Source organism: Danio rerio, chromosome 25, assembly GCF_052040795.2.
Source record: "Danio rerio strain M-AB ecotype USA chromosome 25, GRCz13ab, whole genome shotgun sequence".
NCBI classification, from domain to species: domain Eukaryota; kingdom Metazoa; phylum Chordata; class Actinopteri; order Cypriniformes; family Danionidae; genus Danio; species Danio rerio.
In genome coordinates this window covers 29,455,012-29,481,062 of record NC_141045.1, presented here as the reverse complement: position 1 = coordinate 29,481,062, position 26,051 = coordinate 29,455,012, and the positions used below count along the sequence as shown (strand labels likewise).

The following is a 26,051-nucleotide window of genomic DNA, read 5'->3' as shown; positions in this document are numbered from 1 at the left end:
CCACAGCACTACAGCATCTCCAACATCATCTCCAGCACGCTGGTGCGCTTCTTCCTCCTCAATGCACATGGCACCAGTCTGAGGACATTTCTGATCATACAAAGTAGAGAAGTAATTTTTGCAGACTAATGTCATTTTGTGTTTGAAAATAAATAAAAATAAATTTCTCATTATCACCTATACAAATGAACAGATAAAACAAATTTTACTTAGGGGGCATCTCTTTGCTTTCCAATAACTTATGTTTCAAAGCATCCTCGTCCCGTTTTTCCTCTATATTATGAAGTATCCTCTTGTCCTGCTTCTTCTTCTCTGTGCCGAATGCTGTCCCATGGCCTCCTGGGATAGATAAGTAACCATATGAGAATATTCCGGTGTCTGGGCAGAAGCAGTAGGACATCCGAAGATTTTTCGCCTTTGTTGATTACTGACGCTTCAAATGTACTTCTTTCTTCACGTACTGTTTTCTCCTATTATTTTATATGTATGCACATTTCTAGGCAAAGTAAATGTACATACAGCCAAATCTTGCGAGGATTGAGGGATATCTCGCCAACTCTTTTTTTTTTTTTGAACATTGGGGATTCAAACATACTCAATCGCTCACCTGCTACTTTTTCCATACCTAGTAGAGAAGTACGCGGTTTCGAACGCAGCCTTGGATTTCTGCAGTTGTGGTGTTCCACATGTATCTGGACAACTTATAATTGTCACAAGTAACTTGGAGAACAAAAATGCACTTGGAAGAAATTTAGCATTTTAACGATTTATGCAAGATGGCGGCGCATGCACAACGCGAGGCTCAGCATCTCTCCAGTTTCTGCAGTTTTGCAGTATTATTCCTGCTAATTTCGGGTCTGTTCATGCAGAACAGTGGTGCCTTTACATCGTACACCCGACAGGAGATTTTGGATATTGGTTTGTGCATTTCAGACAGTTTTATTAGCAATCTAAGCTAACACCACACCGGCTCTCTTTACCCAGCATCTTTTTCGCTAATGTACGGTCACTGGTGAACAAAATGGATGAGATTCTATTGCGCATCAAAAACAGCAAAAGATTATGGAACTGTAATGTCATGATTTTCACAAAAACATGGCTAAACAGTGGGATACCAGACAACGCTGTATTGCTAATTGAGCACCACACATTCCAAGCAGACAGGACGGCGGATGACTCCGGTAAGACCAGCGGCGTAGGATTATGCATTTATATTAACAAAGCTTGGTGCACAAACTCTGTCGTCGTTGGTAGACATTGCTCTGCTAACCTTGAATGTCTAATAGTTAAATGTGGACCATATTATCTGCCACGGGAGTTCACATCCACCATAATAACTGCTGCTTATATTCCTCCTGATGCTGATGCCAAGCTTGCTATGAACGAACTTCATGCAGCCATCAGCAAACAACAGACTCAGCTCACTCGGAGGCTGCTTTTATTGTTGCGGAGGATTTTAATCACTCAAACTTAAAGACAGTGCTCCCTAAATTGTATCAAAACATTTTCTGCCACACAAGGGGAAACAAAACCTTAGACCATGTTTACACAAACATGGCTGAAGCATACGCTGTGACCCCCCTCCCCCACCTGGGTCAATCAGATCACCTTTCTTTGTTTCTCACCCCCAAGTACTCACCCCTTATCAATCGTATGAAGCCATCAGTGAGGACCATCAAGTTGTGGCCAGGGGGGAAGACTCCACACTCCAGGAAAGGTGGCTTCCAAGGCCACCTGTTGCTCTCACACAGACATTGACAGTTACACTTCCTCTGTTCTAGAATATATCAACACCCCCATAGACAGTGTTACAACCCAAAAACAGATCACTACATACCCGAATCAAAAGCCATTGATGAACAAGGAGGTGCGCCTCCAGCTGAAGGCACGCAACACTGCTTTTAGATCAAGGGATGCACAGGCCTACAGCACTTACATGGCTAATCTGAAGAGGGGCATCAAAAAGGCCAAGCACTGTTACAAGCTAAAGCTAGAGGACCACTTTTCCAACTCTGATCCTTGACGCATGTGGCAGGGCATCCAGGCAATCACCAACTACAAACCCAGCCAGACCACACCCACAGCTACATACGTCTCCTTCCTGAACGAGCTAAATTACTTTTATGCCCGCATTGAAAGAAACAATAAAGAACCCTACACCAACATCAACCGACCACTTACCTATCACACTCACCTCCTCAGAAGTCTACACCGTACTGAGTCGGATCAATGTGCGTAAGGCTGCTGGACCAGACGGTATTCCTGGGCGCATCCTAAAAGCATGTGCAGAACAGCTCGCTGGTGCACAAACACTCCAGCCCAACATGCCTGAATGACTACTGCCCCGTAGCACTCACACCCATCATCATGAAGTGCTTCGAACGGTTGGTCCTGGCACATCTGAAAGACTCTCTGCAAACTACACTGGACCCGCATCAGTTTACCTACCATGGAAACATATCCATAGCACTGCACTCTGTACTCACGCACCTGGGCAATAAAAACACTTATGCACAAATGCTGTTTGTTGACTTCAGCTAAGTATTCAACACTGTCATACCCTCTAAGTTAATGATCAAACTAAGAGACCTGGATAATTAAACATCCCTCTGCAACTGGATTATGGCCTTTCTGACTAACAGACCTCAGAATGTTAGATCAGGCCACATCTGCTCAACCACCACCACACTCAAAACTGGTGTACCACAGGGCTGTATGCTGAGCCCCTTCCTCTACTCCCATTTTACCATCGACTTTAGGCCTGTTAACAGATCCAACACCATCATCAAATTTGCAGATGACACCACAGTGATTGGTCTAATCAGCAATAATGATGAGATGGCCTACAGGGAGGAGATACAGCATCTGGCCACTTGGTGCACCGACAATAATCTGCTCCTTAACACCAACAAGACCAAGGAGCTCATTGTGGACTTCAGAAAGGGACGAACAGGCTCACATGATCCCATCCACATCATTGGGATGGCCATTGAGCCTGTCTCATCCTTCAAGTTCCTGGGGACCCACATCTCAAAGGACCTTTCCTGGACCACCAACACCTCCAGCCTGATCAAGAAGGCTCACCAGCTCCTATTTTCTTAAGGCAACTTAAGAAGAACCAGCTTTCATCAGCCATCTTGGTGAACTTCTACTGCTGCACAATAGAAAGCATCCTGACCAACTGCGTCACAGTCTGGTATGGAAGCTGCTCTGTTGCTGAGCGTAAGACACACCAGCGGGTGGTGAAAACTGCCCAACACATAACAGGAACCACAATGCCAACCCTCGAGGACATCCAAAGGAAACACTGTCTGTGCCAAGCACGCAGTATTCTGAAGGACACCTTTCACCCAGCTCATGGACTGTTTTCTCTCCTGCCTTCCGGCAGGCGTTTCAGGCTCCCCCGGACAAAAACCACTAGACTGATGAACAGCTTTTTCCGCAGAGCTGTCTCCCTCTGTCTCCCCCCTACATCCCCCCCCCCCCCCCAACCCAATACAGCCCCCACTCTCCTATAGCTTAAACTACTCACAATAACTGCACTGTTTAACATTTGCACATTTAAAATTTGCACATATTCATTAAACTACATTAAACTAAATTACTTATTTGAACTGTACATACCCACTGCACATGGACATTTGTAATTATGTACACACCCACTGTACATATACACTTGTAATCATGTCTATTTATTTGCACACTACTGATTATTAATAGCAACCTGTACATATATTCATATATTGTACATCTGTTCATAGCTAATACAACCTGTATATAATCTTGATAGTACATCCATCTGTATTATACCTGTATCTTACTTATACCTACTTATACCTGTATCCTGCACTTGCTGCTATTGTACTGCTGGTTAGACCTAATTGCATTTCGTTGCATTGTACTTGTACATGTGTAATGACAATAAAGTTGAATCTAATCTAATCTAAAGTTGAATCTAATTTAAATTTAGCATTTTTGTTTTCACAATTTTTTTGACGTTTTTTACTGGGGCATAAAAATCTGGGTATCTTTCATCTATTCCATATCTGTTTTCAAACAAGAAAAGGAAAACTAGGAAAAATGACACTTTTTGTTTTTACTTTTGTTCACAAAAAAAAAAAAAAAAAGATTTTGGCTTAATTTCCCTTTTTTGATATAGGAAAGGAAAACAAACAACTGCTGAAACGCCCATTTTCCTCTGATTGGTCAAGCAAATCCGAGCTTGTGACATCGCCCTCAAAATAATAGATCTCTGTGAATCTATACCCAGACTTTTACGTTTTATTATTTGATTATATATATATAAACTAAGTTTACATATTCTGTCATTTGATCAGTTAAATGGCTTACATTTATTGCTTATGAATAAATGAAATACAAATGTAAATTAGCAGTATTATTACACATTTAACATTAAAATAAGATCATAGTTTTCTGCCAAATGCTGTGCACCTGATGCCGAGCCAAAATAGCCATTTCTGAGCATCACCTGGTTTGCATGTATGTATGTGTGTGTTTGTGTGTGTGTGTGTGTGTGTGTGTGTGTGTGTGTGTGTGTGTGTGTGTGTGTGTGTGTGTGCGTGTGTGTGTGTGTGTATATACATATATATACACACACATACATACACACACACACATACACACATACATACAAACATATAGGACTATTATTTGGAGGGTGGTGTCATGATCTTAGATTTGGTTGGCCAAACACAGGAAAAAGGGTGCTTCCGCACCACCCACATTTGTATAATGAATTTTCAAGTCGTTTATCCATTTTCCTCCTCTAAACCAAAAAAATAAAAACTGAGCCAAAATCTTTTTTTTTCTCTCTCGTTTTTTGTGAGCAAAAGAGAATACAAAAAACGGCCATTTTCTTATTTTCCTTTTTTTTTTTTTTTTTTTTGAAAACTAATACGAAATGGACAGAGGATACCCTGATTCATAAACACTGGGGCATGAGCTTGAACATGACTGATTAAATGAAGAAGATGCACATTTGTAGCTGGACAGATGCTCTCCTAGACAGCAGTTGTGGTTTCTTTAAATGGGGTGCTAGAACAAGTAAGCTCGGCCTAATAAGTGAAGATGCAGTCTTTTAAATGGACTGATATTGCAAGAGTTTTGCCAACTGACTGTATTTGTTTCAAATATTTTCTGGAAGTGGAACAATTACTGATGCCCAGTAGATCTTTATTCGTAATTGGTATATTATTAAATACCATTGTTTTTCTTTTTGTTACCATTTTTCAGCTTTTAAAAAAGTTATTTACAAATGCTCTTGTTATAAGTGTACGTTTATTTGTGTTAATGTATAAATGTTCATTTTTTTTTGTTCCACGCCATGGTTTAACTTAAAAGACACTAAATTATTTTAAAAACATACTTTGAGACATATTGTGTGGATGTGAGGCAAGATAGCTATATTTGTAATTTGGTGAAATCATAGTGAGCTGGCTGCAAATTATTATAAGTATTAATTATTTCGCTACAGCTTAAAAATTATCACAAATATTTGCTTAATATTACAAATGCATGTTCATTCATGTTTCTGTTATTATATTTTGTTTGTTTGTTTGTTTTTTAACCAATGTTTTACAAATCAAAAGGGTATATAATGGATTTTTTTTTTAATTATATCCAAAATGGCAAATGTCTGATCATCCATGTTAATGTTCATTTTTCGGGTTGTCAGGCCAAGGTTTGTTGGTAAGACAAAATTAAAGTATTGATGGCTTGATTATCAGGGTTCTTAAGAGCCAAGATTTTCTTCACTAAATGTTTTACACATTATTACTTTAATGAAGACCTAAAAGTGAAGCAAACAGTTTGAACTGTATGTTAATGTCTAATTAAAAATAAAAATTTTAAATTGTTTGCATGTTATATGTACTTTTTGGGTATTACTGAACTTCAATGCTGCCAACTAAGACAAATCTAATTGAAGCAGCTAAATGTATTTAATAACCATACACGGACAAAAACTTGTTCATGTAACAAGGACACATATTGTTGAGTTGAAGTGCTTTACCGACATTGAGTGAATAAGAATAAATTAAATCAGACAAACATAACACAATACAAACATTTTAATTCAATTAGCTGCAAAGATGTTAAATAGACCTATTAAAACCATGTTGAATTTTGTGTTGAAGTTGTGTTCAAGTTTACTTGATTTGTTAAGATGCACAATGCAGGCTACGATTAAATCTAATTGATTCAACAACTAATTTTGAGTGTATGTACAAAGTGGACGACAAGAAATGTAAACAAATAAAAACTGATGAAATCTATGTAATTTAAATGTCCTGTTATTCTTCACTAATCAGAAAGCTAAGCTAATTCTTTCTTTCTTTCTTTCTTTCTTTCTTTCTTTCTTTCTTTCTTTCTTTCTTCTCAATTATGGTTGTTAAATCAGCACCACTAAACGTACAGTTTAATTGGCATACTCATTATACCATTTACACTATAATCATCATTATCTAAGTAAATAACTATTTAATAGATGGATTCTATGAAATACATACTGAAGTACATATTAAAGGAATGTAGATTGACTCCTTACATTTAAATGCAGCTGATCTGTCCAGTGGCCAATGATTCTGTACTCCGTCGACTTGTTTGTTATCTGATACTGGTAGATGTCATAGCGTCCAGGAGCATCTCCGTTTTCATTAAACACCACAAGGGTCTTGGCGCTTCCTGTCCGAAAAAAAAGCACAATTTTAATTGTCGTATCTGTGCAACACATTCTCACTCCCAACTCGTCATATACTGACGCTTGGTCAGGAACCCTCGGCGTAGGTTATTGACGCACAGGGTACCCCTTTAGCGTCACATTTAGACGTGCAGGGATTCCCTATAGAATCTGTACCTGAGCCTGAAGCGTCATAGGGAGACGCTGGAGGCTCGTATAATTACCAATAGATGTCAACGCACTTTTTAAAACCTGATTTACGCCTATTATCGCAGTTTTCTTCTTTTAAAAATATGTAATTTTTATTTTGTTCATGAAAAGCGTCTGTAAACTGGGTCGAAACTACTGTATGAATAAACTTCGGTCCACGTGACATCCCTTCACGGTGAGTTTAACGCCGCTCTGCTATTGGTCAAACTGCATCAACGGTGAGTTCTCAGATGAGTTCAACTGTCAACATTAAATAGTATGTTAATGCTGCATAATGTATTTTTATTGGAGATTAGTTGGTGTTTATAAATATTTTATCATTAACTTTATATTTAATGAGTGAAAATATATTCGGTTGTCCAGTTTAGGTTAACTATAAAACTATACTACTAATAAAACTTTGATTCATTCATATTATTTATTATTTTTTTACTTAAAAAATATTACATTTCAAGTACTAAGTTTAAAAATGTTTTTGGCTGATCTTTTTCATTTTAAATTATTCATTGAAGTTGGGGTCATTGTATGTGGCGATCTATTTTTTACAGTCTATGCTCGCTATCCCAAGGTTCATTGCGATCCCAAGGTTCACTGCGGTTTTCCACAAGGTACGTAAAAAGTAAATAAAGACGATTTGTTGATAAAGCATGTACTGTAAACTAGCGACGTTATCTAATTACATCAAGTTCATTTATTAAAAACATATTTTTCTCACATATAACGTTGGTCATGCATTAAAACAATATATAAATTTTAAGATAAGGAACAGTGTAACCAGATTGTTGTTTTCCACAATAGAATTCGTGCAAAATCTTTATATGATATGCAATATGCAACTCTAATAATACAAATGTATTCGTAATTGTTTCAATATTAAAGAACATCAAGTGTTTCCAAAGGTTAATTGTAAAAACAATTATTTTCCATGCCTTTAAAGGAAAAAAGGCAGAAATTTTGCCCGTCTGAGCACATTTTTAATTTAATTTTATTTTTATTTTAATCTACCACACACACACACACACATATGTATGTATATATATATATATATATATATATATATATATATATATATATATATATATATATATATATATATACATACAGGTGTAAATTATAAGGTATTCACTGTTCAGATATGAATATTTTTTTTTGCTCATTTCAGGTTCTTTAGATTTCTTTAAAAATCCAATTTTGTTTTCTAATAAGCAAAAAGTAAAGCCACTTTACCCATGTCTGTATGTTAAATTGAACTTGTCTTTCTCTCTATCTCTGTTAACACATTTGTATTTGTTTGATTAATTCTTGTGTCTTTCAGCCTGTTTCTGCCTATCACCATGAGTGATTCCTTTATACTCAGATTTATCATCAAGATCTCAATTATAAGCTCAAGTCTTGATGATAACTTGATGATCTGCAGGAAGCACCACCATGTATAGAGGGCAAAGACCACTCTGGAATCAGTCAAGGGTTAGTGAAGTTTTTCATTCCATGTATATTAAATATCTACATTGTTTAGGCATATATGATTGTATGAGATAAAATGCATTTATTCTTTCACTTCTATTGTAATAACAGAGAGGAATGCATTAGTTTTACTATTACTATTGTTTATGAAAAACATTATAAACTACAGTATAAGCTCACAAAATATTGTGGCCTAACTGTTTAAAACTATTTGTTCTGGGTGTTGATAGTGGCCAACCATTTTTTTTCTTTTTCAGAAAGTATTTTGTTTTGTCTGATTTTATGACACCTTATAGGCCATCAACTGTCCACATTGCGGTTTAGGAAATTAAACAACTAATGCTGCTTGTCTACTAGTCTTAGGATAAGTTAGAATTGTTATAAATGTTATTTTTTGTTGTTTTTATCTGGTACAGCTCATAGGAACTCCAATCTTCCCAACTGTGAGAGGGCCTTGCTCCAGTGACTGTTGGTGTGTACTTTAATGTTTCCATTAGTCCCTGTATCTGTAGATCTAGGTGACAGTGGGCTAGAGTAAAAATTTGTTTTTATTTAAACTAAGGCATACTGATGGTCTTTTTTATCTCAGATTTGGTCATGCAAGTATTAATATATCCTAAAATATTTTTATATTCTTTCCATTGGTGGAAAAGAGTTTGGTATAATTATTTTTAATAGACTGCCAAGATCTCAGCAGACATTTTTCTGAGATACTCTTGAGTGGGAGTCTGTGCAATACAAGGTGGATAGTATTTGCAAGGAAGAGCCCTTCATCTGTCCTGCTTCCACACTAGAGATACTGCCAATTTAAGTAGATGTGAACCATAAGTATAACCATTTCATGAATGCACAAGGTACTTTAAACTGTATGTGTTGAAACTAAATTAACAAGAAAACAGCTCTTTGATGTTCACCTAGTAAAATTAGATTAGAAGATAATATTTTGAAGGTTTGTTTACAGCTAAGGATTAAGGATTGACAGGAAGATTTGTGGACTACATCAACTAATGACATTACCTCCAAAGAGTTGCAAAAAGCTGTCCAAAGTTTCAGCACCATCTTTAAGCCCATGATTTTAGTGTGTTTCATGCCTAATCACATGAGTTTATATCTGACATAGATGAACTATGAGATTATCTTAAACTGATCTACAAGTAAATGCCAAAACTTATTGGTTTACTTATTTGCTTGTTTGTTTGTTTGTTTGTTTGTTTTTGTATATGTTAACCAGGTGAAATGGAGTGAGGCATACAAGGATATGTGTGGTTTTACTCTTGGGAAGGAGGTTGAACAGTGCAATATTTCTTCTATAGGATTACAGTGACCAGACATGCTACTGTAACTCTCATGGTCATGTGCTGGAATTAGCAGATATTCAACAATTTGGCCATCTTGCTGACCTATTGATATCAGAAGGTAACGATATCCAGTAGAATTTGTTTTAGTTGTTCTGTAACCTATTTAAATAGTATTGTGATTTTTGATTGCTTATCACTGTAGACCGCAACAGCTCTGCAAAGCAAGTTGGAAAACAGAATCCATGAAACTGGCAGTGACCGGAAACCAGTTGGAAGACTTTGGTCTGTGATGTAGAGGAGTGGGCAGAGGGTGAGGAAATTCTTATTAATATTACATGTAGTCATGAAAAATTGTAAGTGTTACTATTATTGTCATTTTTTTCAGTAGCAGAAGCAAAGACAACAAACAACAGAAGTGATATGGATGTCTTCGTCATATGGCATGGTATGTACACTAGACTTCTGTCAGTGTTGATTCTTTAAAAGTTGATGTATAATCCTTGTTGTACAACTTTCTTTTTATAAATATATTTCAGACTCTGCTGACCCAGCAACAAAGAGGAGGGTGTTCAACATCATCCTGCTAGTCAGGATTCTTCAGGAGAAGCAGTGGATTCTTGTGGCAGAGATGGCCAACCACTATAAATACATTTCAACTCATCCTGGTTCCTTCAAAGAACTTTCCTGCTTGTTTGCTACTGAAAAGTATGTATTTGTATTATTTGGCACAGACATAAGCATAAGGTTACCCAGTCCAAATGATATTAATGTATTTTTATGTTGTTGTGTTCTTTTAAGATTCGACATGTGGCCTAAACGAAGAGGGGTTAAAAGGTCTATGGATCATCATTCTCAGAAAGCAACAAAATAACTGAGAAATAAACAACAATACGATGGTGCAATCTAGAGACCTACAAGGTACCTGCAAGTTTTGGCTGGAGCAGAGAACATACATTTTTTAAATAAAGCTCCAGCTGATGAGTTTGACATTGACTGTGGATTTTCTTTTACTGTAATCCAGAAGAGGATGACCTTAACCCTGAATCTAAAGCATGTAATAAAATCTGTAAAAATAAAATAAAATTTTCATCATCTATAACCAAATTGTTGTCTCTTTTTTTTTAAATACATAGACATGTACAGTATGTAAGCATTCCTCTAAAATCAATCAGTGTGGTAAATTAAGAGCATTATTGTATGCCCAACTGCTTACAACATATAACGATTTAAGGAACTCTATATTAAAATAAAATTATTACATTAAATGACATTAAGAGCTTTTAAAATATTAATTTTATGATAATTTTTTATGATAAATAAAATTTTTGCATATACTTGGCCAAAAAATTTACATTATTATGGTCAACTGCTCAGATACCTCCAGTCAATATGTGGCTGAGTCAGGCAACCAGACTTCTACCTCTGAACAAATTAACCTATGATTTACATCAAAGATCTGATGGATCTATTTGGTCCTCATGGATTTTTCTAAAAAAAAAAAAAATGTATCTCCTTTTATTTTTGTCTTTACTTTGAAATATTTGTATTCATTTGTTAGAATGTCTAACAAAAAACTACTGTACTTGTGAGATAACAGTGCCACTGTTGTTATGCTGAAAATAAAAAATAACTTTGTATAATGTTTTATTGAATGCAAGATAAAAAAATAAAAAAATAAAATATTTTCCAAGAGATGGATTGCGGCTGGAAGAGCATCTGCTGCATAAAAACATGCTGGAAAAGTTGGCGGTTCATAGAGCTGTGGCGACCCTTGGTTAATAAAGGGACTAAGCCAAAAAGTAAAATAAAATATGTATTTTTTGTAGACATAGAACTTCACAGTAACTTATGTACAGCACAGAACTTTTTTACTTCTAGTTTAGATGATTTAAAGGTTTGCATATTTATTTTGTTGGTTCATGGCTATGTATTTTTAATCATTTTGAACTATTCACAGCATTTGAAAGGATATCTTATCGTCATTGTTACCTCATTTCTCACTATTTTCATGATTCTTACAATGCAGCAAATCTTAAAATCATTTGATCATAAAGAAAATAATTAACAAATTAACCCACATGCAGGACAAAGACATGATGTGGAATCATTATTTAACACAAAGTTCATCTATTGTCATCAAAACATACTGTTACACAAACAGTTGAAGATTTAGAAAGTAAAAATAATCAGATAAAGAGTGGTTTTCAAACAAATACATGTCTTTAAAAAGGTTATATTTATAAACATTTACATATTTTAAGAGCTTTTATCCATATTTCAAATAAAGTGAAAACAATTAAACATCACACGATGACCATTAATGAAACACACTTACAAAATTACATCCACACATATTATTCTGAACTCATAATATTTGTGATGAACATAGATCACTATTGCTAATAACTTGTGATTAAAGAGGATACTAATATTTAGCTTATTTTTACAGCTTTTTTTTTTTTTTACCACAACTGTACATGTGACAATACAATTTCTTGTCCATGTTGAAGATAATACATCTACATAGGTTAACTGCCCTTTTACTCAAAGGGGATGAGTAGAGCCCCGTAGAAAAGGAAAAAGTATTCACATTTCAAACGAGAAATGAGTGAGAGAATATCAGCAAGACTATTATCTATGCTATGTTCAATAAATAATGTTGGATATAATAGTCTGATATATATTAATCAAGTCAATAAAAGCTGTTTTAAAAAAATACTCATTGAAAAATAACAAATTTATGCCTGGCTTTCATATATGTCATAAATATATACACAATGACCTTATTCAAATAGTCTTTAGTTCATTAAAAATAGTATTTGTTCCATTTTATTACAAACAGGCTTTAAACTACATTACCCACAATCCTTTGTCGCTGTATAGATGGGACGGGAAAGACATGGCGGTATAAATTGTAGTTCATTGAAAGCTGTAGTTAGGGTTACGTTTAGGGTTACGATCTTGGTTAATCGGTAACTATTTGAAACACAGCGATAACTCATTGATAAAGGACACTGTTAGTAAAGTGGCAAAGTTAGCAAAACATAGTTAGCAACACGAAGGATCTTTTAATTTGGCTTTGAAGTTATAGTCCAATCACAATGTCGCAATCTACGTCACACTTTGTCTCTATTTGGTAATCTTCCGGTTGAAGGTAGATTATAATAACCTCATAATATTACTTAAATATCAAAATGTGTATTAATATTACATGCTATTTATTGTCTTATTAAAAATACAAATGTATATTTACCGTGAGATTCCTTTGTGGGGGTAACCTGATGTGCAAAATGATCATAGTAAAACCAGATCATAGGCAGTATACTAAATTTGAAACGAATAATAAAATAATAAAAAAAGCATCATGTTTGAAAACATTTTCAGCATTTCCTGTAACTAAACCCTGCATCATGTAGGTATACAAATATAAATATATGTCAAACTTAAATGACAAATATAGTGCCCATTAAATAGTAAAAATAGTAGTTCATTGTAAATGAGTATGCAAATAAACACAATACATTTTAATGAAACATTTATAATTTATTCATAATGCCACAAAAAAAAACAAAAAAAAAATCACGCAAACATGCAAAAACCAAAAATATATATATTTATAACAGTTTTTAATGCAATAATATATTACCATACATATATAAATGATTAAAAACAATTATAATTGAAGGAAATTTATATTTTGTATTATCATTATTATATTTATTTTGTGATATTTATTCATGTCATACATCTGGTATGTCAAGCTCAAGTAAAACTGCACTGCAAAAAATCTTTTCAAATGATGCCTTTGGAAATGCCATTATAATAAACAGCTTTCACAACAACAAGAAGTCAAGTTCATGACAAATGCAAATTATGTTTATAATAACAACTTTCTGAACTTAAACATCAAAAGTAGAATAAGTTCAAAACATATTCAAGTATTTACTGAAGAATAGCAAAAACAATTTGTACAAAACACTGAGAACCAAAGTGTGCTTGGTGAGTCCAGGTGTTTATGCTGACTAGACTGTCATATTGCAACCCGGTTAGCATGAGGAGACTTGGGCGTAAAGTGTCAGGAATTCCTGGAGGGCTCCCATGTGTTATTCCAGGTTTTGCCACTGTAAAGTATTAGAAGTGCACAATATCATTACTGAACAAAGAATGAGTGTTAGGTTTCATTTAGAAAGTTCAGTGATATTTATTTATATATGTAAAGTGTCATTAAACCTGGCACTCTTGAATTAACTGTATAATAAGTTAAACATTTCCAGCATGTTTCCATGTATTCCAAGCAGATCTGTCAGTTCTACAAACTCAGAGATCAGGATAGTAACTGCACTTCTCATTATGAACACCATTATCCTTCTCATACATTTTTATCACCACTGATGTCCACTGCTGTAGTTTTCATTGAAGGGAATGCTGACACAAATTCCAGCAAGTTTTTTTTTTTAAATAGCAGAATATGGGTATTATTGGGCCAAAACCTTAAAAAATATAAGATGCAAGATTTGAATCTTGATGAACATATTGTTAATTCACTTCTTGCAATTTAAAACACATCTCATGTTTGATTCATCAATTATATGAAAACTACTACAGCATACTTTGCTCCACCCTAAAAATATTTCTAAATTATAACAAGCTTATTGCTTTACATGGCTAAACATTAATTTCATGCCTGCATGATTCACTGCTTTTACTGAAACCCATTACACTCTTAACTCAAACTAGTTGACTTTATAAAAAAAACTTCATGGAAAATGTTGCCTTAAACCCTTTATGTTTTTACACAAGGTGAAACTAAACAGCCCTCTTTAAATTAACCTAGAACCTTTACAATCTTCTTGGACTTACAGTAATATTTTAATTCAAGTATGGCTGTTAAGTTGTACCCTGTATAAAATGTAAGGGGTTTAAGGCACTGGGTTTCTATACAATTTTCTAGTAAAGTCAACTAGATTGGGTTAAAGGAATAGTTCACTATTTACTCTCCCTCAAGTGGTTGTAAACCTTTTTTTAGAAACTTCCAAGTTACTTTGTGTTGAACATGAAGGAAGTTTTTGAAGAAAGCTGAAAAGCTGAAAACATTGACATGCATAGTAGGAAAAAACAAATACCATGGAAGTTAATGTTTGCAGGTTTTCATCTTTCTTTAAAATATAAATTGTGTTTAACTGAAGAAAGCAACTCAGACATATTTGGAACAAGTGAAGGATGAGTCAATAATGACAGTATTTTCATTTTTGGGTGAATCTCTTTAAGAGTATACTGAAAGAAATGTCCTACTCCATGTAGCTAACTTCAGCTGCATGTGTAGCCCCATAAGTACTTATCTAGAAATCAAAACAATGATCACGTCAGTCCCATTTTAGGCCTTTTATATCATATTGGCCACAGAATGGACTACTTAGTGTTGCAATAAAAAAAATAATAAATAAAACTATGACTTACCACACAATACAAGACAAACAGTGAATTTTCAGCTCTGCCTTTGCTGTACACAAGATGAGGTTCCAGCTTCAACAGTGATCTTGAGTGGGGCAGTTGTGCAGCTCTGTGAGGTTATGACTGTTCAGATGAAGTGCTGTGAAGAGTTCTTTATTAAAAGAAAGTACATTCTTTTAAAAGCTGTACATAATAACAAAGAAAATACAATGATTTTAAATAATGATTAATTCTGAACAAAAACCTTACCCTTAGTCAAGATGAATTCATATGTCAAAAGTTTCTGCATCTAAAATGAATAAAAACAGATGTGACATTAGTTAAACCCACTAACTACTAGATACATCAGTACTGCATTAAGCAGTTGTAAAGTAATGTAAGTGTAGTCCAAAATGAGCCATAATCTGTTTAAGATAATGATTTAAAATACGTTGCTTGTGTTAAAAACAACCCAGCCACTTGTAATACATATGATCAATGGTAAATTACTGAGAAGGTGCAAGGTAATCCTTGAGTTTTACCATTGCCATCCTGACTGACATAATATTTGACAAAGAAGACAGCTTGTTGTGCCTCTTTACCACAATTTAGAGATGATAGATTCTTTCTTTTATTAAATAAATTGGTAAAGGCCAAATTATACTTGTAATAGTGTAAGATATTCATTGTGACATACATCAGCTTAAGTTATACTTGAGCTTTTCTTATGTTATATATATATATATATATATATATATATATATATATATATGTGCGTGTGTGTGTGTGTGTGTGTGTGTGTGTGTGTGTGTGTGTGTGTGTGTGTGTGTGTGTGTGTGTGTTTTAAGGCATGGAAAATAATTGTTTTTACAATGTAGCCTTTAAACCTTTGGAAACACTTGATGTTCTTTAATATTGAAACAATTACGAATACATTTGTATTATTAGAGTTGCATATTGCATATCATATAAAGATTTTGCACGAATTCTATTGTGAAAAACAACAATCTGGTTACACTGTTCCTTATCTTAAAATTTATATATTGTTCTAATGCATGACCAACGTTATATGTGAGAAAAATATGTTTTTAATAAATGAACTTGATGTAATTAGATAACGTCGCTAGTTTACAGTACATGCTTTATCAACAAATCGTCTTTATTTGTTTACTTTTTACTTACCTTGTGGAAAACCGCAGTGAACCTTGGGATCGCAATGAACCTTGGGATAGCGAGCATAGACTGTAAAAAATAGATCGCCACATACAATGACCCCAACTTTAATGAATAATTTAAAATGAAAAAAGATCAGCCAAAAACATTTTTAAACTTAGTACTTGAAATGTAATATTTTTTAAAGTAAAAAAATAATAAATAATATGAATGAATCAAAGTTTTATTAGTAGTATAGTTTTATAGTTAACCTAAACTGGACAACCGAATATATTTTCACTCATTAAATATAAAGTTAATGATAAAATATTTATAAACACCAACTAATCTCCAATAAAAATACATTATGCAGCATTAACATACTATTTAATGTTGACAGTTGAACTCATCTGAGAACTCACCGTTGATGCAGTTTGACCAATAGCAGAGCGGCGTTAAACTCACCGTGAAGGGATGTCACGTGGACCGAAGTTTATTCATACAGTAGTTTCGACCCAGTTTACAGACGCTTTTCATGAACAAAATAAAAATTACATATTTTTAAAAGAAGAAAACTGCGATAATAGGCGTAAATCAGGTTTTAAAAAGTGCGTTGACATCTATTGGTAATTATACGAGCCTCCAGCGTCTCCCTATGACGCTTCAGGCTCAGGTACAGATTCTATAGGGAATCCCTGCACGTCTAAATGTGACGCTAAAGGGGTACCCTGTGCGTCAATAACCTACGCCGAGGGTTCCTGACCAAGCGTCAGTATATGACGAGTTGGGAGTGAGAATGTGTTGATCTGTGCAATGCTGAATCAGATGCCTTCAGTTACATAGCCTCTTGTGGCTAAAATGAATCATTAAGCAATGCAGATATTTTTTGAGACTCAAAAACATCAGGATCCCTGTGTAAACAAAACACGCATAATGCTTTAGATCCATTCAACCAACAAATATGAATAAATTACAAACAGTGCAAGCTGAAAAAAAAAATCAGGTCACATTCTGAGCAAAACAATTCACTAAACTGCTAACAAAGCATGAGAAGATCTGCATCGTTTGTTATCTATTATTATACAAAATCATTCCATCATTATGAAGCCCTGGTGAGGTTTCTCTGGCCTACAGGAGTCGTCTCAGATGAGCAATTTCAGCGGCATACAGAGCAGATAGTGAGGAGGGAGAGTTTGTATCAAATGAGCGTCTCATGAGATGGGGAATCATGCATTATTAAAACACCTGCACACAGTCAGCCACGGAGTGAGTCTGGAGGATTCCACTGGAAATGCACTTGCTGCTACCACACACATTTGATCTACCAAATTATCAGATTACTCACTGAGAGCATCACACATTCTACACACATAATCACACACCACACAATTACCTGGTGCTTAGGCTGTGATTTCAAATGACAAATGCATTAATTTGTTGCCACAGCTAGGGGTCACAAATAGCAACCACTAAAAGTGAAATAATTAATGTCAACTTTAAACGTTTTTCATAACTACTGTACAGTAGGTGACTTTTTTGTAAACTATGGCTGTGGTTAAATTTTAAATGCATATATAGACATATTTTTTTTCCTAACAAAACAAAAAACTTAAAAAAAATCTGTAACAAACAAATAACAAAATAAATAAGTAGAAGACAGCACATCAAATACCACAACAAAGCAAAAAACAAAACCCCATTCAGTGGTGTAAAGTAGCAAATTACAAACTCTCAAACTACTGTAATTGAGTAGTTTTACTCAGGAATTTTCTTATTAGTTTTAAAAATGTGTACTTTTTCTTGTGTCTATGGAGATTGACTAAGTAAAAAAAAATCTGTCCTGTGATTTCTGTTTAATCAAATCGCACATTGAAAGTAAATCGCATCCTACTGAACTACCTGAAGACATGGGAACTTTATAAATGGAGTAAAGCATTTGTAAGCATCAAAAGGGTCCAAGAAGATGTCCAAAATATTTACAAACAATGATCCAGAGACTGTTTAGACTGCACGTCACTGATGAGAAGATAAAGGATGTTTACTGTATGATGACTGAAATTGTCAAATGACCTTAAACAATAACTAAATGCACAACAGAAGGTTACATTTTCACACACACCTGCATAAAGTGCATGTGAACACATTAGCTTTTCAAAGTGCAATACTAACTACTCATTACTCTTGAGTACCTACTTTTTACTCTACTACTCTACTTTTTACTTTTTACTAAAACAGATAATTTTACTTTACTTGCACCACATTTCTGGGCAGGTAGTTCTTTTACTCAAGTGTGATTTTTCAGTATAACTTCCACCACTGACCCATCCACTAAACACAGCAGAAAATCAACACCACAGCAAGAAATAAACAAAAAGCAAACTTAAGTAAAAGTAACATTACTTGCCTAAAAATGTAGTGCAAGTAGTATAGAAGTATTTGTTGTAAAAGTAACAAATTTAAATATGAGTAATAAGTAGCCCTTTTAAAAGTACTCAAGAGCAGTGAGTAGTGAGTATTACGCTGTAAAAAGCTAATGCATTTACATGTAATTTGTGGATGTATGTGTAAACGTAACATTTTGTAGTGGACTCATTATTGCCCAGCAGGCACACATCATAAGAAATTAATATTAGATTTGATTAAGTTTGATATCAGGCGACGAAAATTCTATGTCTAGCCAGTGTCTTAGGACAATGTTATTTTCATGTCCAATAACATCAAATGAAGTTGATATTTTGATTTTCGGTTGTGTTAGAAAGCCAAAAACCAAAATCTTCATAAACATCTTAAACCAGCATCATATTGACGTCAAATACTGACATTTATTTGTCAGTTATGGCAACCAAAACGATGTTGGGGTACAACTTCAATCTGACGTCATGTTGACGTCTTCTGGGTCTCTGCTGGGTGTTAAAGGCCATTTTGCTTTTCATACAGTAATCAACCGTCATTTTTTCATCAGTGACAAGCATCTTAATAGTCTCTGGGTCATTGCGTCTAAAGATTTTAGACATCTTCTTGGACACTTTTAATGCTTCCAAACAGTTTGCTGCAATTATAAATCATCCTTGTCTTGAGTAAGTCCATTATCATGCGATTTACCACTTTACTTTTATGTGCAAATTGATTAGACAAGAATCAGGACTGAATTTTCTAATCCCCACATACAAGAAAAAAAGTAAAGTAGTGACTACAGGTTAAAGGAAAGTAGAGATGTAAAAGTACCAATACTACCCTAAAAATGTAGGGGAAAGTAAAAGGACACATTTAAAAAACATATATTTAGTAAATTAAGATTTCTGAGAAAAAAAACTACTCAGTTACAGTAGTTTGAGTACTTGTAATTTGTAACTTTAAACCACTGATAATATACAATTGAAGTCAGAGTTATTAGCCCCTCTGAATTATTAGCCACCTGTTTATTTTTTTCCCCAATTTCAGCTTGACGAAGAGAAGATTTTTAACACATTTCTAAACATAATAGTTTTAAGAACTCATTTCTAATTACTGATTTATTTTATCTTTGCCATGATAACAGCACAGAATATTTTGCTAGATATTTTTCAAGACACTTCTACTGTATATAGCTTAAAGTGACATTTAAAGACTTAACTAGGTTATTTAGGTTAACTAGGCAGGTTCAGGTAAGTAGGTAAGTCATTGTATAATGATGGTTTGTGCTAAAGACAGTCAGGGAAAAAATTAGCTTAAAGGGGCTAATAATTTTGACCTTAAAATGGTTCATAAAAAGTAAAAACTGTTTTTATTCTTGTTGAAATAAAACAAATAAGACTTTTTCCAGAAGAGTAAATATTATCAGACATACTGTGAAAATTTCCTTGCTCTGATAAACATAATTTGGGAAATATTTGAAAAAGAAAAATCTAAGGGGGGATAATGATTCTGACTTAAACTGTATATATATAAAAAAAAATCATTTAAAAGCAATTAAAATCATTATAAAAATTGAAAAAAAAGCAAGCATAAGAAAAAAATAAATTTAGCAAAAATATAACATTTAAAAACAGTACTAAAATTAAATAAGGAAATAAAAAGAAAAGCAAACTACATCTTAACAAAAATGTATAAAATAAAGTGAAAATATAAACTGTCAATAGCATGTTTCAGATAAAAGATTCGTTGTAGACTTCCATGAAAAAAAAAAGAAAAAAAAAGATTTTCTTCATTTTTGCTGTATAAAAATAATTTCAAGACAAAGCTGGCAGAAGCCTCTTCATCTTGATGCAGGACACTGACCATTCTCCAATCAAAGTCTTGATTGCATCCTCTCGCTTGTGCAATCCAAATGCCTTGTCAAAGACTGTGACAATATGGAAGAAATGATTAGAGAGTGGAGAAGATGTTTTGATTAAGCCAAGTCTTGGTTTAATCACAGGTTAGGCCTCATTCTCAAGACTTGCAATTACAACCGTGGTAATTCAAAGTGGCATGTGGAAAGCCGAATGTGGAATGGAAACATGCCTATAACGAACAAGCTCTCCTCCTGTAATTTATGCACTGCGTGTAGGCACAAGTTTCGACTTGATCTCTGCATTGCTTTTCACAGTGCATGCATTGCAAATATCATCCGCAGTGGAGTGAATCACTTTTGTTCACTGCCTGAAGATGTATCTCATTATAACACACCATAGCTAATATTCAGCATCAACATTGAATCAACTCAAGTGTGTTTTATTTAAAGAGAACAACAGCGAATGAAATGACTTAGAGGAGAATTTAGGTAAGAAGATCAAAAATGTGAATCATAATGACCAATGGGATGATCTGAAAAATCTAAGAATTCAAAATTTCAGCCTTGATTATTAGGCAAGATATTCACAATTCCCATATGACAGGCTATTTTTAAACTGCTACATATCTTTAATTTCCTGTGAGGGAAATACCTTTAATGGCCTCATGGAGGATTGAGAAAGGTTAATTCTCATAGTTAGTCAAAGTTCAGCCATATTGGATGTTTTAGATGCACATTTTGTCCTTGTTTTGTAGCAAACCAATTTTTAAATTAATAAACTAAATTGGCTGTAGTGTATAAGTGCATATGTAAATTAGAGTGTATGGATGTTTCTCAGAACTGGGTTGTTCAACAGAAAAAAACTCAAATTGTTTTTTTTTTTTAGTAAATGACGGTAAATTTTCTGTTTTGGGTGAATTACCTCTTTAAGGCAAACATAGTGTAAGGATAGTGTAAATGTATATGCCACATATTTACAAATAATATGCCAATTGAATGCACTTTTTGAGTTAAAATGGGCATATTTTAAATGGTTTACTAAAAGCTGCACTTGTTTTGCATGCGGCTCATCCCAGGGCAGCAGTTTTAAACTTTTAAAGAACTTTTAAAGACGTAAGAGAGACTAGTGCTCGCTGTTTCAAGTTAGTTGTATGAATTTACAAATCTTGAATATCACAATAGTTTTAAATATTACAATTGTAACAACATAGACTGCAACACTCTTTCACAATCAATAGCTGAATTAGTTGTTTCATAGTAACATAAAAAAAGACGACGCACCTTTATTTCCTTGTCAAAAGGAGCGAGCTGCGCCTTATGTTTTTGGAAAGGAAAAAAACATTTGCTGTGATCAGACATATTTGTTAACTCGTGGGATGATAACGTATGACCACACGTGCCTACATACATATTTGCCAAAGAAGAATATTGCTGTTTGATACAGACAAAGTTGCCAAACCAGCGTTGATGCTGATAGCCTCCTAAATCTGTGTCATAAACATAACAAATATTCTTTAGCTTTCATTTTACAGCTTATAAACCATGTATGCAAATTAATGAAATATCATAATTAAACCACAAAACTGTTTACAAATAGTCAACATATGCGCACATTGTCATTGTCTATTCATCACGCAGGGCGCACACTTTAACCGCGAGTAAGAGAGGAAAGATCAAGACATAACCTTTAAAATAATGATTTCTATTAAAAATTTAAAAAGTTTTGTAATATAATAATAACAGCAGGGTATTAAATAAATGCATATTTCCCGTGGAGGGAGCAATTTGAAGAAGTATGCTATTTTTATTTGACGGAAAAAAAAACATAATTGAAAAAAAAAACAACAAAAAAAAAACAGCCTATGCCGGTTCTTAAAAGGATCAGTCAGTGTTTTCGTTTTGTTCTCTAAATGAACTACTTAAGTAAAAATAATTTAGGGCAGGCCTTTTGATTTTATTCATTTTATTTGTTTTATTCTGTTTTTCTATGCCATTGGAAACACACAGTTGCGTGAAGATGATCTGTTGTTATGTTCTGATATTAATATATGCTAGCATATAAATCAGTATTTTAAAATGCAATATTTAATGTGTCAGACAGACACGTCAATTTGTTTAAATAAATTTAATAATAATTTAATAGTAATTTGACCAGTTAATTGTTATTAACCGATTAACGAGCCGCGGTTGTCGGTTAGCAAAATTAAACGAAATGAGCATCCCTAATATATATATATTCACGAGTAGCAGTGCGATATGGCTGTATATCAGCACTGGTGGGAGGCGTGTGTTTTTAAAGTATTTTAACTCTTTTAATATACAAAAATAAAAAAACTCAAATATACAATAATTAGTCATAAACATATCAAAACAAACACAGATGTGAACAATTCAAAACCATAATTACAGTTTTTCTCAGTCGCTTTGGTACATTTTCAGATCAGAATTGAAATTTGCAACACAAAATAGGTGCTTTTCTTAAAACAACACGTATAAATAGCAAAACACCATTGGTTACCTGCAAAACCCAGTCTTATATTCTAAATCCTTAATTCATCTCTTAAAACTAAACGTCTGTATCACTGAACACGTCAGTGCCTTTAGAATTATGAGTTCTTCTACTTACTACTATTATTATTATTATTATTATTATTATTATTATTATTACTTGTCTTCTCCCTGATTTCCCATCCTCCCCTTTCCTCGACATCTTTGTCATAAATGGTATTACTTTTATTTTTTGTTATCATTATTATTATTACTGTTCTGACTTGTCCTGTTATCTTTTCATTATCATTATTACAAGTATTTATACCATTATCATTAGTAAGGTTGCAGTTGTTGTAGTTGTAACGGTAGTAGTTGTAGTAGTAGTAGTAGTAGTAGTAGTAGTTGAAGTAGTAGTCATTGTAATAGTATCGATTGTTATTGAGTAATTGTTACGGAGATTATAGAAGTTGTAGTTCATGTAGTAGTAGATGTCATTGGTATAGTAGTAGCAGAAGTAGTAATGGTGTGGTATTTACAGTAGTAGTAGTAGTAGTCGTTGTTGGTGTAGTAATATCAGTAGTAGATGTTGTTGATGTAGATGTAGTAGAAGTGATTGTAGTAGTAGTAGTAGTTGTAGTAGTAGTAGTAGTAGTAGTAGTAGTAGTAGTAGTAGTCGCAGTAGACATTGTTGTATTAATTGTAGCAAACGCTATAGTAGTATCAGTAGTGGTAGTTGTTGTAGTAGTATCAATATTAATAGACACTTTATTAGTAGTAGTCGTGGTTGTGGCTGTAGTAGAAGCATTAGTAGTTGTAATATAAGTAACTTTCTGTAGTAGTAGTTGGTGTAGCACTTGTGATTTATTATTATTGTTGTCAGTTATTACTGTTGTCCTTTCTCTCTTTTTACTCTCATATTTACTATCATACATTAATAAGCATTGTTGTTACTCCCTACCTCTGACTGGTTTCTTTCTATATGTTTTATCTATATCTGTGACACTTGCTTCATTTATTGACTGTTATTGTTCCTAATGTATGTACTCTAACCTGTCCACCAAGTTACCTTTACATGCATACACACACTCACACGCACACACTCACGCACATACCAGTACCTGACTATATTGTTGATGTTTTTGTTTTGTTGCTTTGTGTTTGTTATCTGTTGATGTTTTCTTGTATTTGTATGATTTTTGCATATTCTAATTAAAAAAAAAAAAAAAAAGAATTATGAGTTCTTGTGTCACTGTGTATGGCAAAGACAGTCAAATCACTTTTGTATGTTGTCAATATGTCACAACCTGCCTTCCTCCTTTTTCTGTTTTTTTTTTTCTTATGTGACCTTCACCATGTGCTCCTTTGTTCTAGTTCCTGCCATTACGTTCATCACCTGTGTTTCATTCATGTGTTCAATCATTGTCATTATCCCCCTGTGTATTTAAGTCCTTGTATTCAGTTCATCCTTTGTCTGGTATTCTCCATGTTGATGTTTGTCTTCACTTCGTGGTCTTCCTGTGTTCATTGGCATAAATGTTGTATAATAAATATACTTGTTATGATAATCCTAAGATCCTGTACAATCCTTAAGTGAACCCAGGCATTACACAATACTACAGTGTACTCTGGAAGGGTGTTCTGGCATAAACAATGGAAATTTTATTTTATTTTTTGCTATTTGTGCTGTAATTTGTTGACAAATCATGCTATTGTGATATAGAAAGAAAAAGACAGCACTGTATAGCACAAAGAAAAAAAAAAAAAAGAACCTAGGACAACCTCCTTTTAGACCTTCATTAGAAAAGTCAAAATTTAACTGGAAGAAATTTGGCAATTGTAGAAAGATTTAGAAAAAAAAGTCTAATAGAAATGTATGGAAAAAGTCATTATGACAACTTGTTCAGCCATTTTGCATGTAAAGATTTATGCCATGAACAATGAATCAAATGTTGTGGGGCTGGACACCAAGATAACACATTTTGATCAACATGACATAAGCAATTGATAAGGAAACAGCAAAGAACTGCACATCATCATTTGCATGGATGAACAAAAGCATTTGCAACAAGGAATGAAAAACTGCTTTTCTGAATTGCACAAGTGACACCATGATGTGAAGATTGAACGGGTAGTTTTGAGAATTTCAATTCTGATTTGAGAAATGGACCAAAGTGACTGAGAAAAAAACTGTAATATTTTCTCATTTGCTCCAAATTCAGTGGAGCACATGAGTTTGTATAGCACTCACACTTACACACAATTTTTCATTATTATTTTTTTCAGCTTATTCCCTTTTCTTAATCAGGGGTCGCCACAGCGGAATGAACTGTCAACTTATCAAACAAAGTAATTAAAACATGATGTTGTAAAAAATTGTTACATGATTGTTGATAACAAACGCAAACACATACACACCTATATATGCATAAACACACACACACACACACACACACACACACACACACACACACACACACACACACACACTTATATGCATGCGTTAACAATCACGCATAAACGCATACATACATGCAAAAACATACATGCATGAACACACACATATACATGCGCAAACACGCATATGCATAAACATGGAAACACACATGCATAAACACACTGGCACACTGATTCTGAAATCTTTGAAACAATACAATATAGCTTATACCCAGTAGAGATTCACCAATACATGCTGTGCTTTCCAAAAAAAAAAAGCTGTGTGTACATTCCCACTGCCGAACTACAGTCTGTGCCTCCTGTTACTTATTTAGAGACACTCATCTAATTCGGTCCAACTGAAGCGTTTTGCTATTATGTTACGACGCACCACAGTCTAATCTGTTTTCAGATTCATTGTAGTTTGGTTCACAGATGCTGTGTTCCCATGACAGTTTTTGGTCAGCATTCACACAGAGATCTGCATCTTTTAGAGAGCTTGTGAATGATGAATTAATCTTTCTATTGGGCCCACTTGTGTAAAATCAGCGGGGAAAGCACAAAATAGGCCATTTCTATATTTAAAGTGTATACATGCATATTAATTATACATATTCAACATAGA

The 26,051-nt window shown here is 33.9% G+C and overlaps 1 protein-coding gene and 2 long non-coding RNA genes across 7 annotated transcripts in view; 1 reads left to right on the top strand and 2 right to left on the bottom strand.

The window, feature by feature from the left end:
• Positions 1-26,051, bottom strand: part of grm8b (glutamate receptor, metabotropic 8b) — a 332,946-nt gene that overhangs the window by 54,925 nt on the left and 251,970 nt on the right. For both annotated transcript variants that reach the window (XM_087311092.1, NM_001287539.1), the window contains 1 exon segment: positions 6,566-6,702. In XM_087311092.1, coding sequence (XP_087167218.1) covers positions 6,566-6,702 — 137 coding nt within the window.
• LOC147837854 (uncharacterized) lies at positions 7,480-10,773 on the top strand. Of its 4 annotated transcripts, none has more exons than XR_015526602.1 (8): positions 7,480-7,515; positions 8,223-8,374; positions 8,788-8,843; positions 9,603-9,787; positions 9,872-9,979; positions 10,058-10,114; positions 10,206-10,374; positions 10,468-10,773. It is a non-coding gene; the product is annotated as an uncharacterized LOC147837854 (long non-coding RNA). The 4 variants fall into 4 exon arrangements; XR_015526601.1 differs by having other exon boundaries at positions 10,055-10,114; XR_015526604.1 differs by lacking the exon at positions 8,788-8,843.
• Positions 13,279-16,324, bottom strand: LOC147837853 (uncharacterized). Its single transcript, XR_015526610.1, has 4 exons — positions 16,282-16,324; positions 15,370-15,409; positions 15,127-15,271; positions 13,279-13,790 (listed from the first exon to the last, which is right to left on the bottom strand). It is a non-coding gene; the product is annotated as an uncharacterized LOC147837853 (long non-coding RNA).